Genomic DNA, 17,121 nt, shown 5'->3' on the forward strand with positions numbered 1-17,121 from the left:
TCTGCACACCTGTGTCCCCTCCCTGCACACCTGTGTCCCCTCTCTGCACACCTGTGTCCCCTCCCTGCACACCTGTGTCCCCTCCCTGCACACCTATATCCTCCTACCATACATACCTGTATCCCCCTCCTGTACACCTGCGTCCCCCCTCCCTGGCTGGATCATGAGATTGGTAGGGCTCCAAGAGAAGCAATTTCATTCGGGGTAGAGCCCCCACCTGGCTAAAGCCTGGGATTTGGTTCTTAGAGCCACCTGGTGTCCTGGTGGTGGTAGAGCCCCACACCCCGATGGTCCCGCCATAATCTGGGAAATCCAATGGTGTTACTCAGTCCCTGTCCCAACTCTCCAGCCTCCCCAGCAAGACACACCGCAGCCCCCACTCAGGCCTCTGCCCCTCACCCCCCACTGCCCACACCCACTCCAGCTGAGCCAGCTGATACTTCTCAGCATGCCTCCCACCCCTGCCAACACCTCTGCCTGCCTGGATACACTTCAGCCCCCTCCCCCACATCACCATTGGGCTACCCTTCTGTCATACCTGACCTTCTCAGCAGAGGACCCCTCCCCCAGCTGGAAGAGGTGGCCCAGAGCCAGGAGAAGGGACAGTGCCTCAAGCCCCCTTTCCCAGGACTGCTCTGCTCTGAAAGGCATTTTCGCAATTAAAAGGAAATGCCTTGGTTGAGGGGTGGGGAGGGCCTTGGTTGCGGATGGAGACCAAGTGGGCACACCCCTTCAGGTTTGGTTACATTTTTCTCACTTTGGAAGGAACCCAAAAAATTAGAGTGAGCCCTTCAGGGCAACGGCCGTGGCCCCTGAGGTCAGCTGCAGGAGTTTCAGGGGTGGGGCAGGGGCAGCCCCACAGACGTGTGGACCGAGCTCACCCTGGGAGGCTTTGGTTGGCGCCTACAGCCTGTCCCCTTTTGCCTCCTGTTGCCCCTCATGTAACTGGACCTTGTCTTCTCCACCTGAGGTGGGCTGGACCTGGGTTCCCAGTGGGCAGGCAGTGCCGTGTTCCCCACCACCATCAGATATGTGTGGAGGCTCCTGCCCAACCGTATCCACCAAGGGGCCTGTCAGGGTCAGAAACCCGGCTAGATTTTTCTTTCACACGTAAGCATAGGTTCACTTCATTAGAAACATTCCTCTCAACCTGCTGTGTCCCTCTGTGCAGAGGGTACCCCAGTAATCCTGACCCCCAACACCTGAAGGCCAGACACCATGCCACCACCCACAATGCTAGGCCTGGGGAGCCCTTCAGTCTGGGGATACTGGGTATGACCTGAGCCCAGGGGTAAAGCTGGTGACCAAGAGGCCATTCAGGACCCAAGTTTGCTTGGGGGGCCTGGGACACAGCCACCACTCAGTCCCTCCCTCCTGCCTGCAGGGGCGCAGATGTGAGGCGCAGATCTGGTGGCTGGAGGAGAGGTCACTGGGAAAGGGCCATCAGAAGGACAGGACAGGCAGGACCCCAAGTCTGTGAGCAGCTCTGTCCTTCCCACAGAACGGTCACCTCTGCTGGAGGACGTGATCCCTGCTCCCCAGATACTCTGGACACAAAGCTTCTCCCCCAGGGCCTTGGCCACTGGGTCACGTTGCCCTGGGCAGCAGCCTGTTTGGGTACCCCCTCAGCTTCCCCTTAGCCCTCGAGGCTCCTGCCCACCTAAGCCCACTTCCTCTTAGCTGCCATCGGTCATGGTTTGTCTATGACTGTTGGCCTTGGAGGGAGCCAGTGGGCCCACTGTGCCCATGCCCACAGCAGCCCCACCTTCACACTCTGGGCAGAGGCCGTCTGGGCCAGCTCCTTAGATGTCACCTCCCTCCTGTCACCTCCCTCTAAGCTGAGTGTCACAGAACAATGTCTGGAATCCCACACACCCAGTGTGACTTCCAGGCAGGTTGCTGGGTCTCTCTGCCCGGAAACTAGCTGAGTGTGTGTTCAGAGGGACCGGCAGCTTCGATGGTACGGGCACCAGGTACTCACCCCAGCAATGGGCTTGTACACAGGTGGGCAGTGAGCCCTCTGGGGACAGGGCCAGGTGGGAAGGGCCACAGTAGTTCATAACCATGGTCCTCACAAGCCACCTGCATAATTACAGGCTGAGGGCAACGGTGTGTGTGGGGGGGAAGGGGGGGTGTGGACACCACAAATGACAGGTCCAGCTGCCCTCAAGGGCTGCTCACCATCTCCTGGGAGAGGTGGGCACCTGCCCCGGCTGGTCTGAGCAGAAGTACATCCCTGAGGTACCACTAACTGCAGACAGTCAGTCAGGGGTGGAACCCCGAGCCCACATTATCCTGGGTGACCCGGTCCAGAAACCAGAGGGTCTTCTGAGACCCCATCCCAGACACTAGCATCCCAGCCGGCACCAGGGCAGGGCCCAGGACTTGAAGCAACAAACAGTGGAAGGGAGTGTCCCCCATACCACATTCCTGTCCTCATCCAAGGGAAGCAGGAAATTTGTCTGGGTCCCCAGGTGCCTACTGAGACAGCCCACCATCCTAACCCTGTTGCCCACCTGGGGTCGTCACTGTGCTGGCCCTGCTCAGACGGACCCTGGTGAAAGGGAAACCCCCGCTTCTCCGCTCTGGGCACCCTTCACCGCAGGACACACCCTCACCCCCTCAGTCACATCAGCATCAGGAGAGGGGCCCAGGCTGAGAAGGGTAGGACTACACCGTCCGGCTGTTGCTGGTTACACTCCCACCTTCCCAGAGCTGTGTCAGGGACCCCCAACAAGCCAGCCAATTGGAAACCATTACCCTGGTCTTGAAGTTTCTTGCCGTTTAAAAAAGAATATCCATTAGATTTCTAGGACAGAAATCACTATGATAATTAGGTAACACAAAACACATCTTAGACCGGATTTGGAGCTAGAAGGATTCAGAACAATGTCTCTTCAACTCATGTGCCCCCATAAGGCCCTGAGCAACCCCCGGCAGGTGCGCACGTCCACAGGGAGCAACCACGCACTCACTCAACAACACTCACTCTCCCGCGCACACGGACGGCGGGCGCTACCTGGCGCGATGAGGTTGTGATGTTTGCAGTGCACGATGGCGGCCACCAGGAGGCCCTTGAGGACGCACAGGACCTTGCTGGGCACGATGTGGCCGCAGCTCTGGGAGCCGCTCTCTGAACTGGCGCTGAAGACGTCGTCCGCTGTCCACCGCTCCAGGCCAGCACCGTCCTTGGGGACGCCCAGGCGGCACCACGCAGGGCTGTCCCCGGGCTCGGTGGCAGCCGGCTCCTCCATCAGGAAAGCCTCGGTCTCCAGCCCCAGGGGCACCTCCAGGCTCAGGGGCTCCTCGGAGGAGCGCAGCGCGAACTGGAAGGCCCCCAGGTCGCGGGAGTAATCGACAAGGAAGCGGGGGTCCAGGGCGTGCACGCGCTCCAGCACCGTGAGCAGCACGTCCTCCGCGCGCTGGAAGTCCTGGGCCCGGGGCGCCGCGCGAGACCGCACCGCCTGCAGGTAATGGTGCCACAGAGGAACCTGCACGGCCATGCTGGCGGCGGGCGGACGGCGGCCACGGAATCGATCCAGGTGAGGGCGCAGACGGCGGCGGAGCACCTGCGGGTGCGGGCGGACCTACCCCACCGCGCAGCTGATCTGAGTGTGGGCGCGGCGGCGGCGGGCAGGCGGACTAAATAGCTGAGCGGGACCGAGGCCTTTGAAGTGGGTGAGTCAGTCCCCAGCAATCAGGAATGTCACCGGGGCCTTGGCCCGGCTCCACTCTGCCGAGGCACGCCCCCTCCCACCCACCCCAGCCCAGAAGCCGCTCAGGGCCCTCTCTCGCGGGCTGAACCCCTCGGTGACGGCCCCCGATTGTTGCCCAGCAACCTTCAGGAGCCGCGGGGAGGGTCTCCGTGACGTCAGGTCCTAGCCGCCCCGCCTCCCCACGAGATGGGAGGGGACATGTCCATTGCTCAGACAGGTAAGGTGAGGCTGGCGGGAGCTTCCCGGAGTCTGGCGTGTGGGAGTCGCCCCCTACTCCCCCCGGGTGGTGTGCGGAACTCTTAACCACCCACATAGTCCTTATACCTAACGCCTGGGCCCAACTGAAATGCCAAGCGCTGCCATCGCCCACCTTGAGCTCTGAGCCCTCCCTGCCCCCACCCCGGAGCCGGCCTTCTGGGAGCCAGCACCCACCTGGGTCTGGAGCTAGGGTGTCCTCTCTCCAGCCCCAGCACCTGCGCTGGGCACCGCCTACCAAAGCTGCACAAGTCCCAACCGGCAGGAGACAGATAACGCCCCCGCGACCCTTGGCCCTTCCGCTGGAGGCTCAGCCACAGGAGGCTGCAAACAGGAAGCCGAGCCTCTGGTCCCCACCCTACAGTCTTCCAGGAAAACCACGGAGGAACCGCAGAGTGACCAGAAATGGACGCCCCTTGCGGGGCTGCAGCGGGTGGGTCTGTGCTCTCAGGCCGTCCTCTGAGAATCCCCCTAGCTCCGCTCCCACCAGACTACTTCCCCCCTGGAGTCTGACCTTTCTGCCCTCGGCCCCCTGTCTCTCCAGCATATTCTGTGTGGCTACTCCGGATTTGGGGGTGGGGGTAGTCACCCGCCTCAGCCAGCTGCCTGGGGCTCAGAGGCTGGCAGCTCACTGCCCAGCTCTGAACTTGGCTTTGGATCGATCTATGAAGTGGTCCTACTCTCTTAGGAGACCCTGCAGGTCCTCCAGAGCAGCCCACCTCCCTCTAGGTGTCTTAGTACAACCCCCACCCCCACTTCCTGACCCCAACCCATGACCCCAGACCTCCCCAGGCCGGGCCTCAACCCCCTGGTTCTCCTCTCCAACCGGCCCCAGCTGGGCACCCGTTTTGCTGAAGCCCCCTCCCCCTAACAAGGCACCCCATACAGCTCAGTGTCTTCACTCAGTGTTCACAGGTCCTCCAATCTCCAAGTCTGCCCACAATCTTCAGACACCGGCAAGCTCGGGTAGCTCCACATCATTACTTACTTCTAACCTGCTGGCTAAAGTGTGGGGTTCCCTGTACTCCTCAGGTCACCCGCCTAAGCTCAAGGTCCACGCTACCTCTTGAGTTTGATAACTTGCTTGGACAGCTTACAGAGCTGAGAGGAAAGCACTGTCGTTAAGAATTACAGCTTTAATATCACAAAAAGGGCGAGATCTGGGAGGGTCCCCAACACGAGATTCCATTTCCCAAAAAGGGTGTGTCACTCTGCCAAGCATTCACACCAATTAGGAAATCCATCCATAAATCCATCCATGGACTGTCCAAGCCCAGAGCTTGTCCTGGAGCCTCACAGTGTAGGCGGAGTCCCTGGGTGGGGCCAGTGTTCACCCACAGACCTCTAGGAAGAATGATGAGGATCTACGTGTGAAAAGTTAGCCACTGGAAGCCCTGCAGAGTGCAGTCCTACTGACACAAATGGGGACGTGAGTTAGAATCATGGCAACGGTTGATTGAGTCCCTTCCTCTCCCCTAAGCTTGCCTGACGTCACATGGGTGCATGAGGTCTTTCTGGCCTGGGCAGTCCCTTCCCAAGAGGCCCCTTGGGTCTGAAGATCTCTTCAAAGCCACCTCTGAGATGCCAAGGGTCCGAGGTTCCCCACCGAGGGTCACTGTGAGTCAGAATTGATTGACTCGATGGCACTGGGTTGATTGTTCTTGTGGGAACCAAGACAAAGACCAAATTCTCCTGGTAAAGTGAGATTGTCTGACTTGAGAACTGCTGTTCAGCTCAGGCCCATACCTCAGTTAGCCTGTGGCTGGGTACAGGCCACAGGACACCCTGAGGAAGTGGTGCCCCTGTGGCCGGGGGGTGGAGGGCAGCTGGTTTTCTTTCTAATACTCCATGGGAGCAGGTGTGAGCAAGGTCCTGGTGAGACTTCCCACCTCCAGGACCCGCCCCCTGCAGACCCAGAGTGGATGAATCTAAGAGCCCAGGATCTGAGCTCAATGAGATCCTCTCCCCGAGCCTTTCAGTGGGACCTCCCAGTCTGGATCATCTCCCTACACCTGGCAGCCACTTGTGGTCCTCCTGGTGGTGGGCAGGCTGGAGAGACCCCAAGAGCTAGACTCCAAGGGGCAGCGTGAAGTTTCTCCCCAGCACACAGGCCAAAGGCTCACCGGGGATCCCTGAGAAGCTGGGGTGTTAATGTTTCCAAACATGAGTCTCCCAGATGCCCATCTGACCTGGCCACTCCCTGACAGGCCTCCACTGCTGTCCTGTGTCTGAGTCACCCAGAGGGTCACAGAGGCCACACACGGTCAGCAGCTCCAGGTCTGAGCTGTGCTCAAAACAGGGCTGTCTCAGTCAAACCAGACTGCTGTCCAGCAGGATACTTGTGTCCAGCATCTGCAGGTGCCCCAGCCTCGGGCAGAGCCCCCAGGACTCAGTCCCACCCTTCTGAGCTGTCTCACTATCTTTGAGAGACAGGTCGGCCAGGCAGGCCATGACCTGGGGGGATGGAGTCACCAGTGGATGGAGACAGTGACCGTGAGCCAGATCCAGATCCCAGAGCAGATTGTGGGGACAGGGGGGCAGAGGCTGGGATGGGTAGGGGTGCGGGGGACAGAAGGCTCTGCATTCCTTTGTGTCCCTCCCTCTTCCTGAGTTGCCCTGCCTCTGAACCCGAGGCCTGTCAGCCAGGAGGAGTGAGGTCAGAACATTCATGAGTCATGGACCTTCACACAGGAAGCATGTGGGTTTCGGGTCCCTTCCCCTCCAGGAAGGCTCTGGCCTGGCTGCAGGGTCTCTAGCCATGAGGATCAGTGGATAACATGGAGATGTGAGATGAGTGGACACTACTGGCCACTCTGACTCAGGGTGCCCATGTCCATCATGGCAGGGGCCCCAGGATGCTGAGTTCTGGGAGCTTGGGGTCCACAGTGCGATCCTTGTGTTGTGTACATAGCGGAGCCCTATTTACAGGACCAACAGAATGAGCAAGCCCCAAGTGCCCATGGCAGACAGAGGGTCCCATGAGTGGTCAGAACTCCTCCCACAGGGCACTGAGCAGACTCTCCAACCCGAAGGACACCAGCAGTCCTTTAGGGTCAGGGGATCAACCTTCATTCAGGTGGGGAGCCCCCGTGCAGCCCTTTAGGGTTAAAGGAGCTTGGAGGTGGCCCTTTAGAGTTGGGTGGGGTGGGGAGGTGGCTCCATCAAAGTCAGGGAGCCCTGGGGCAGCCCTTTAGGGTTTGGGAGCCTGGGGTGGTCCCTTTAGGGTTGGGGAAGCCCACAGCTGGCCCTTTAAGGTTGGGGGAGCATGGAAGTGGATCCATTAAAGTTGGGGAGCCCTTTAGGATTGGGGAGCTCAGAGGGGTCCCTTTAGGGAACAGTTGTGGCTCAGATGCCAGATATCCAGAGGTGGCCAGAAGAAGCCTGGCCTTCGCTGTGTGAACCCCTCCCCATTGTCCCCCACAGGGCACCTTCCCAGCCTAGAACCTGGAGCAGGGTTGCCGAGCAGTGAGGCAGAGGCTGGGGGCTGCCAGGCCCTCTGCATGGTCACCAGGGGTGTGAGGGTGGGGCCGTAGGCTGAGGGGCTGCAGGGTAAGTAACATGATCCAGGTGTTCTGAGGTGGACCCGTTCTGGTGTGGCGCTGTTCAAACCCACTAGCTGCTCCTCAGAAACCTGTACAGGGTTACTGTGAGTTGGAACCAGCTCATCGGCACTTAACAACCACACAGTGGAGAACAGGGATGGAGAATAGGCCATGGAGGCAGGAATTGGAGGAGACATGAGGCCCCATTAGTGGGAGCCACAGTCACAGAATACCTAGTGGAGGGGGTGAGGGTCACCCGGCAGAGTCTGCCTTGGGGGACAACACGGTGGGTGCCGCTTCACCTGGTGGACCAGCCATCCATTATACCCAAGATGCTCCAGTTTAGCATTGAAACCAGCAAACAGGGGCAGTTGGTCACTCCACATCCCCTGACAGATGAACCCAAGGAGTCCTCAGGGACACGCTGACCTAGAGCTGAACTGAGTCCAGGTGAGGGCTAGCCCAGGTGGGCTTGATGTGGTCTGTCAGGCCCCAACTGGTCATGGAAACTTGCTGCTAACCTTGCCCTCAACACACCCCCACCCTGCAACAGAGACGTCTCTCAGAGGGGCTTTCCAAAACCCAAAGTGAAGTGCCCCTCCCGCACTGCCTTGTCCCCCTACGGCCCTGGGCCCCTAGGAAGACATGTGACGCCACAGGCAGGTATGAAATACGTTCCCTACAGATCAGAAACCGGGCTCCCAAGTCCAAGTTCAGCTTCAGTCCGTGGCTCCTCTAAATGCTAAACTGCAATTGTGATTCTAAACCAGGCGGGGGTCTGAGTGCTGCCCCACACAGGACTTGGCCAGCAGGTTTGTCCACTTCTGGGGTGCCTGTCCATGTCAGGGTGGGTCTGACAGTCCCCACACCTCCCCAGGTGTGGATCCTCAGGTGGACAGTTCCCTAGGGCGTCCCCAGGTCTCCCTGAGAAACAGCAGGGCTTCCTGCGTTTCCTAGTCCCCATGGCAACCGGCCCTGCACTCCTGTTTCCAGGACAACCAGCTTCAGCGTCTCAGTTGCCACAGCAACTCCCCTGAGCTTGGTGGCTGGTGTTCCCAAGAGTGCAACCAGGCGCCCAGTTCCGGAGAACTGGACAGAGTCTCCAGGACCCTGCAGGTGTGGGCCAGGTGTCCTGCAGGGAGGCCTTGGTGGGACCCACCTGGGAACAGCCACCACTGCTCCTCAGAAACCTATCCAAGGCTGCAATGAGTCGGAGTTCTGCCTCCAGTGAGCCCGGTGATGAGGGCCCTGGTGAGAGACCCCCGCTGGGGCTAGACAGAGTGATCCAGGTCAGTGGGCTGCAGGCACTGGGGGAGGAGGGCCCTGAGGGTGGAGGGAGGCTGGAGCACTTCCTGACTTTAAGGACCTCTTTTCCCCGATCACATGCTCATCGGGGCATGCGCAGCACATGTGCGCACACACACACACACACACACACAGTTCAGACACCTCTCGGGAGGTGAGATGCAGAGGCCCCCACTTCCATGCTGCAGGGGCTCAGGATGCAGCTGCACATGGTGGGTAGCAGACACCCCTCCCCAGCACAACAGAATCTGGGCTCCAGTTCCCAGCAGGTGTTCTCTGTGACAGGGTTAGGGTGTGTTTGCTCCCTAAAGAGGTGCTCCCTGTCAGCTGCCTGGGGGGAGGGGAGATTGTTGTGGTCCATCCCCTGTGTCTACTCTGAGTTGCAGAAATTGTACTTCTGTTTCCCTCAGAGTGCCCACCTGTTTGACAACACAATCTCAACAATAGTAATGACTGGGTTCCCCAGTCCCAGAGCCCTCCGGTGATCAGCCTTCTTACCCATGCCTCTCTGTCTGCACCATCACCCCTGCCCTGGTCACCAGGGCCACGAGGTCTCCACCTCCACTGGTCTCTTGGGGAGCCCAGTGAACCCTCCATGGGCTGGCTGACTCAGAGCCAGTTATTAACACCTGCTGCAGGGGGTTGACATGGTCCTGTGTAAACAATACAGGTCACCTGAGCAAAGTAAATTCCCATGATTGACCTGGTCCAGTCACCATACACACACCCACACATTCATGTATACACGCATGTATACCTGTGCATGCACATGTACCCACACATGCATACACACATGTATACTTGTGCATACATATACACACATGTATAGTGGTGCGTGCACACACACATGCATACACATGTATATCTGTACATACATAAAAAATATGTACACGCAGTATACCTGTGCGTGCGCACACGCATACGTGTGCATACACATGCACTCACATACATACACACATATACCTGTGCATGCACACATCCACACATGTATGCATACACACAGTATACCTGTGCAGGCACACACACATGCATGCATACACACCCAATATGCCTTGCATGCATACACATGCATGCACACACATGCATGCATAGTCACATATACCTATGCATGCACACACCCACACATGTGTACATACACACATTATACTTGCACATGCACACACACGCACACACACATATACCTGTGCATGCACATACACATATGCATGCATGCACACATAATATGCATTGCATGCACATATATATGAATGCATAAACACAGTATACCCGTGCATATACACACACATATACCTGTACATGCACACACACACATGCATGCATGCATACACATATACCTATGCATGCACACACCTACGCATGCGTGCACACACACATTTTATTTGTGCATGCCCACACACACACATGCATACACACACAGTATACCAGTGCATGCACACACACATATGCTCACAGGTGTATACCTGTGCATTCGCACATATGCACATGCATTAATATGTGTATACTTATGCATGCACACAGGCATGCATACACACTGTATAACTGTACATGCACACACACACATGTGTGAATACACATACTCTACCTGAGCATGCACACACACACACATATATACACACTGTATACGTGTGCATGCACACACACGCATGCATACACACATATACCTGTGCATGTGCACACACACACACTCACTTGGTGTCTATACCCACACTTGCACATGTGTGTTCATGCACAGCCACACAGCACATGGGCAGATACACATGCAACCACATATGAGGAGACTTTTAAAAGTTTGTGGAGTCAGTCCATTTTCTTTTCATTACATTGTGAACTTTTTGAAGCCCCAAGTGTATGTGCTCACATACACAATCACCTACAGATGCAGGTGCACACATATATAGGCATACACACACAACTCACCTGTATGTACATATGCATGCATGCACACACACTCACCCATAGGGATATGCACATACAAGCATGCATGCACACACATAGGGACACACACATATTAGCATGCATGCACACATGGGGCACACACTCACATGCACACACAAGGACAGAACTGACCGAGCTGGTAAACCAACAAAGCAGAGGAGGCTGGACAGTGCCTTGTCCCTGGGGCTTGGCTAGCTCTCTCTCGTCCGGGTCCAGTGGGTCTCAGCCCTGTGAAAGCCTGCAGGCTGGGTGGAGAGGTGGGTGCACACTACAGCCCAGCCAGTGTATGCCAGGACCCAGGCTGGACTGAGGCAGGACCAAGGATAGTGCCAACATCGTGTTGGGGGCATCGGGGTTGGGTAAACATGGCTGGGGGCGATGCATCTGCTCATCCCAAGTCTCCACTCTGCATGTGAAACTGTTGTCTAGAAACCAGGCAAAGCCTTGCAGTGTTTGAGGTCAGGTCTGCTGCCCCACCTGCCAACACCTGCTATTTGCACTGCAGTGATTAGTATCCGTGTGCAATTACTCCTGGGCCAGCAGCAGGCAGGCACCACAACGCCCAGATAAACGCGTCCAGACTGACACCAACAGACAGGACCTCCCTCTCATACCCGTTCTCCAGCATCTGGTTCAATCTGACCTCCTAATGATGGATAATGTTGACCACAGCTTTCTGGGTGCTGATAGACTCTTTGCATCTCTCGTGAAGTGTCTGCTCAAGTCTTTTTCCTGTTGATTAATCTGGTTGTCTGCATTCTATTACTAGTTGTCAGACTTTTATTTTCTGTTTAGGCCTGTGATTCATTCCTACTGAACTTTTATATATAGCCCAGTTGACGGTCGAGGTTCTATTTGCCAGATGGATAGCTGATTGGTCCAGCATCATTTGATAAGATTGTTTTTTCGCTCTCCCACTGAGTTATCTTGGCATCGTTGTTGAAAATTAACTTGACAATGGTTTAGGCCTAGCTGAGGACACTGCGTTCTGCCCCAGTGCTCTATGTGTCTTTTATGCTAACATCATGCTGTCTTGGCCACTGAGGTGAAAACAAGTCCTTCAGCTTTATTCTTCTTTTTCAAAATATTTGAACAACTCTAGACCCTTTGTAAGGAGCTCTGGTAGCGTAGTGATTACGAATAGGGCTGTGAGCCACAAGGTCAGCAGTTCAAAACTACCAGCTGTTCCGCGGGAGAAAGATGAGGCTTTCTGCTCCCGTAAAGATTTACAGCCTCGGAAACCCTGTACAGGGTCGCTATGAGTTGGAACCAACTCCACGACCTCTAACAACAACAACAACAGACCTTATGTATTTCCATATAAATTTTGGAGCCAACTTGTTAGCGCTTTGAGATTGCATTTAATCAAGATGGTCTTTTTAACTTCAGTTTCCAATGGCGTGTTGGTTTTTACTATGTTGGCTTTGAGTCCTGTGGCGTGGCTGAACACGTGCATCACTAGCTCTAGAACGAGTCTCAGAAACCTCCCAGGTTGTGTGAAAGCACCTTCACAGTGTCTTTGAGTCCAGATTTGGTCACTCCCTCCCTTCCTTCCTTTTCTGCCTGTGATCACCTCATTGTACCAGAAGACCTCTCGTTCAACGTGGAGGAAAAGTACAAACAGCCAACATTCATATCTTAGTCCCAGTTTCATGGGGGAAATGATTCATCCTTTCACCATTAAGTGTGATCTTAGCTGAATTGTTCTTTCAGTTGTTGTTGTTAAGTGCCTTTGAGTCAGTTGTGACTCACAGAGATCCTGTATAGGGTTTCCAAGTAGTGGTTGGTGGATTTGAACCACCAACCCTGTGGATAGCAGTTCCACACTTTCTCCTATGTACGGCAGAACCTGCAAAAGCCAGGACCCATGTAAGGTGGAAATCTGTCAAATATTTCCCACAAAACCAAGCGAAAGAAAAGTGGGAAGGCTGCACTCTGCCAAAGGTGGAAAACTCGTGAGACCCGGAAAGACAAGGCAGGTATGTGGTGTTTCCGTTCTCAGGGGTTTTGCTGTGTTTCGTGGCTGTGGTTGATCAGATTGAGGATATTCCCCAAGTTCCTAGTTTGCTTAGCATTTTCATCATGAATGGGTGTTGAACTTGGTCAAATGCCTTGTCTACATCCATTTATATGACATGTGGGACTTTGTAGACGGGCAGCACTCTGGAGTATACTGAGTTCTGAAACACTGAACAGTTTGGTGTTGGCTAAATTTCTGAAATCTATCTGTTTTTAGAAATTTCCTGGATATTATCTCTTCTTTCTGTTACATTCTCTTTCTCCTCTCCTTGCTAGATTCCAGTTCCTTGTGGGTTGGATTTTCTGCACACCCTCATCTGTTCTCAGCATTCCTTTTTTCTCAGATATTTCCTTTGAGCTCCATTCCCAACTCACTAAACTCACCTTTTGCTATGTCTAATCTGCTGTGTTGTATGAGAGGGGAGCCATTTAGCACTCCCCTTGACAACGATGGAAAAGCCCCTTGGGTCTTACAACATGCATACAGCTTAGGCGTTGCCACCTAGTTTGTGGTCTCTAATCACAGTTCTTTGTTTGGGGCAGTGTGGCTCGGTAAGGTAAACACTGCCCTGCTAACCACAAGGTCGGTGGTTTGAGTCCTCAAGCTGCTCTACGGGAGAAAGATGAGGCTTTCTGCTCCAGCAAAGGTTTACAACCTCAGGAACCCCATACAGGGTCACTATGAGTCAGAACCAACGTGATGGACCTTAACAACAACCTGCTGTGATCACAAAGTTTCTCTATTGAAATTCTTCAAACTTTCATCTCTTTTGTCCATATTTTTCCTGAGTATAGTAATCCTTGTTACCTGTAAAATTACTGACAGTTAAGTCCAACATCTGAACCATCAGCTTTGTTTGATTTTCCTGTCAGTCATTTGATCTCTCCTCTACTAATTTTTTGTTGTATTCTAGACATTGTTCATAATGTACATTGTCAGTACCGGGGGTTACATTCCACCAGGGAGACGTGACCTTTCCAATGCTAATGGAGTTGGGGGCAGACCATCTCAACCTGGTTAGGGGCTGAGCAGTGTGTGCCGTACTCTACCTGTCCTGGCTCATCCATGACCATCCATAACCCTCAGGCATGTTCCTCCAGAGCTTTGCCTGCGAGCCCAGTGGGCCAATGTCTCCTCAGCCCTTTAGGTGTTTACAACTTAGCCTTCAATGCGTCCACCCCATGAGACTCCAAAATTTGCAAACATCTTGAGAGGTAAACTGTAAAGTCTGAGACCCCTCAAGTCTGTCTGCAAGCATGTCCCTCCAGTCCCATGGGAACATGCACATCCCAGCTGGTTTTCTGTTCTCCAGCAGCAAGCCTTCTCTAGCAGGCCCCAGAATCAGTGAGGACCTGCAGGTGGAGATGTTCAATGTCAAGTCACGGCTCCCTCTCAGGTTTTCGAGCTGGCTGCCCGCCCTGCAAGATCTTTGCTTTGTAAGCACTGAAGGGCACTTTGTCTGCCTGGCCTCCCAGCAGCCTCCAAAATGAACAAAAGCTTTGTAGGAGAAACCACCTCTGCTGTGGACTTCATGCTCCTGCTGAGAGCTGTTGTCTGATCTCCCCCACCCCCAGTGGCCCCTGTCCGGCAGAGTTCAGCTCATCACCTTCAGCCCACGCCGAGCCACCGTCCTCCCCAAGTGATTCTCCTCCTTTCAGTTCACCTCCCTGTTGCTTTCAGAGCTCTCGGCTGTCATGTTAAATACGAGCTTCATCATTTAGCTGGTTGCAGTGGGAGTATTGGCTTACTGCGTCCCCCACCCCACATCCTTCCCGGAAGGCAAATCCTGGATCCCTGGATTTTAACCCTTGGAGGGCGGAGTTTCTAGCCAGGGGTTTTGCAGGGCCCTGGGAATCACTTCAGGAGAAGAAACACGCATGTTCTGTGGTCAGAGCTTAGATGCACACAGGTTCACAAAGTGGGGAGGTAAGAAGGGGTGGAAGGGGAGGGGGAAACCTACCGGGGTGAGGGGGCACTGTCAGGAGACACAGGAAGGAAGGTCGGTGAGGTGACGGCAGTCACGAAGGGAACCCTGGTGCTCTGCCAATGATGATCTCAGCCCCAATATACCCATCGGTACTGTGGGCCTCAGCAGGATCCACTTGTAGGACCAAGCCTGTGGTGACTTTGATGTGGCCTGTCCCTGTGGGGTTAGGCTGAGAGAGGAGGCACCGTCTGGTGTCCCACTGTCCCAGGCCCTCACTTGGTGCCCATACATCCTGGGCCTCAGACAGACCATAACCCCTGCCCAGAAGCCCTCCCCAACCCCATTTCCAGAATCAGTCTATGTTCCTCAGTGGGGCCACCCAGGCCTTCACAACCCGGCCGTACCTACTGCTGCTCCCCATCACCTCTCGGGCCCTACCGCTGTCCATCTGCCCAGCCCTGAGCCTGCTTCCTGCTACCTCCACAGGGACACATAAACCTGGGCCCCTAGTATGTATCCTCCAAGGTCCACCTCAGATGCCACCTCCTCCAGGAAGCGTGTGTTGGCCCTGGGACCTGGGTAAACCAGACAGATGGTGCTCTCGTCCTCTGAAGCAGTACTCGTTGAGAGGATTTTTATTTGGAGAGCTTTGAGTAGCCGGGTTTCAGCCACTCAGTCCTGAGCTGTGTTTGAGCTCATGCTGATGGGTGGAGGTACAGAGATGAAGGAGCCCCTAGATCTGGCTTCAGATGATGATCAAGCCCCTCTAATTGAGACTCATATTTCTGCCCCCAGGGAGGCACCCAGGCCTGGCTGCTGGGGAACACCACGGTGCTCGAACCTGGTGTCAGATGGACACAAACTGCTCTTTCTCCTCAGGAAGTGGAGGTGGCAGAGGCTCTGTCAGCCCCATATCCCTCCAGCTGGGCCTGCCCCTGCAGGGAGCCCACCAGCCCCTGCAGGCAGGACCATGGGAGTGTCCCGCAGAATGAGCTGGAACCCCACAGGCCTGTGGGCCTGGTAGGGCACAGGGGGTCCGGACTGTGAGCACAGTCCCCACGCTCTGTCACTAGGTGCACCCATGTACAAATTGGGTCCCAGTCCTCACATTGCCTTTTGTGACCTTGACTTTGCTCCCTGCCCCCCTGCTTCCTCCCTGTTAACTGGGGGTCAGAAGCTGCTAAATCGCCAAGTTCTAAGGAACTTTTGAGCACTGGGTGTTCATTTGCATGGCCTGGCTTTACTAAAGCCGCCCTTAGCCACGCTCTCCTTCCAAGTCCCCACCAAAGGCTCCCAGCTGAGGGCAGCTTCCCTGACCCAGGGCCAGGGAGCCCCTCCTGCAGTGCTCCGCGCAGCCACATGGTGGCACTGTTAAGCTCCGCGGCAGCCGTCGATCGCTCAGGAGCAGTGGTTGCGTCTCCGAGGCACGCGGAGCCTGGTCCTTGTCCTTCCTCCCCTTGCATCTTGGGAGCGTTGGGCTGCGTAGGTCTCTCGGGAGCACCTGCTTCCGACCACCTGGTACCTCGACCCTTCTTCCTAGAAGACTCTAGTCCAGACACCTCAAATACTGACCCAGCTCTGCCCCCTGTCGTTGACTCGAGAAACGGTGTAGACCAGACTACCCAAGCCCTGACCAATGCGGGCTGGGGGGAGGGGTCCCATTGGATTGCTCCTCCGCCGCCGCCCTCCACCCTCCACTCCGGCATCAGGAACCCAAGTGGAGAACCATAGCAAGCTGTGTTCAGGGGGACACAGGGCAGGAGGAGTGGATGCCCCCCTGGGGTCTCAGTGACTTTGCCAAAGGCCTAGTGGAGCATCCCAAGGGTCCTGTTAAAGGCGCTGAGGTTCAAGGTGGTCCACAGATAAGACTGAGCTCATGGGTAGAGGCTGCTTCTTGTGGCCTGGCCCGTGAGCAGAGCGTGGGCCAGCCTGGGTGGGCATGGGCTCTGGCCCACATACCCTGAGTCCCCCAGCCTCCCTTTCCCCATCTGCTGCACCAAATAGGAAAGGGGACTTCGCACCCACCTTCCCATGATCTGGGTCCTCAGATCCAGATCTGGGTGTCGGGAGAGAGTAAAGGAGGGGGTCCAGCGGTCCAGCTGTAGGCGGAGAAGCCCAGGCCACATGGTCCAGAGCAGGACACTGATCCATCCTTTCATGCAGTGGGGATGTCTTAGATGAGATGCTAGCAGCTTCCCTTCCAGATGCTCCTCCAGCCAGGGGTGATAACAGGGAGGAGTCAAGGCCAGTAATGGGGACGCTGAGGGGACTCTGTCTCCCTACTACTCCTGAACTGTAGCTGCCTTAGCCTTCAACACCCCAGAGACCCACACAGCCAGGGTCCCTGAGTCCATGAACACCCACACTCCACCCCAGAGAGCCACACAACCAGGGTCCCTGAGCCCATGAACACCCACACTC

The 17,121-nt window shown here is 55.7% G+C and overlaps 1 protein-coding gene and 1 pseudogene across 1 annotated transcript in view; one reads left to right on the forward strand and one right to left on the reverse strand.

Annotated features, from left to right (window-relative positions):
- The window catches only part of LOC102825582 (chromosome unknown open reading frame, human C2orf54), a 6,874-nt gene extending 3,371 nt beyond the window's left edge, over positions 1 to 3,503 (reverse strand). The window contains exon 1 of the mRNA XM_006875204.1: positions 3,020 to 3,503. Within this exon, the coding sequence (XP_006875266.1) occupies positions 3,020 to 3,503 (484 nt within the window). The remainder of the gene's footprint in view (positions 1 to 3,019) is intronic.
- A 399-nt stretch (positions 3,504 to 3,902) lies between these two features.
- Positions 3,903 to 17,121, forward strand: part of LOC102835669 — a 74,390-nt pseudogene continuing 61,171 nt past the window's right edge.

Source organism: Chrysochloris asiatica, unplaced genomic scaffold, assembly GCF_000296735.1.
Source record: "Chrysochloris asiatica unplaced genomic scaffold, ChrAsi1.0 scaffold00314, whole genome shotgun sequence".
NCBI classification, from domain to species: Eukaryota; Metazoa; Chordata; class Mammalia; order Afrosoricida; family Chrysochloridae; genus Chrysochloris; species Chrysochloris asiatica.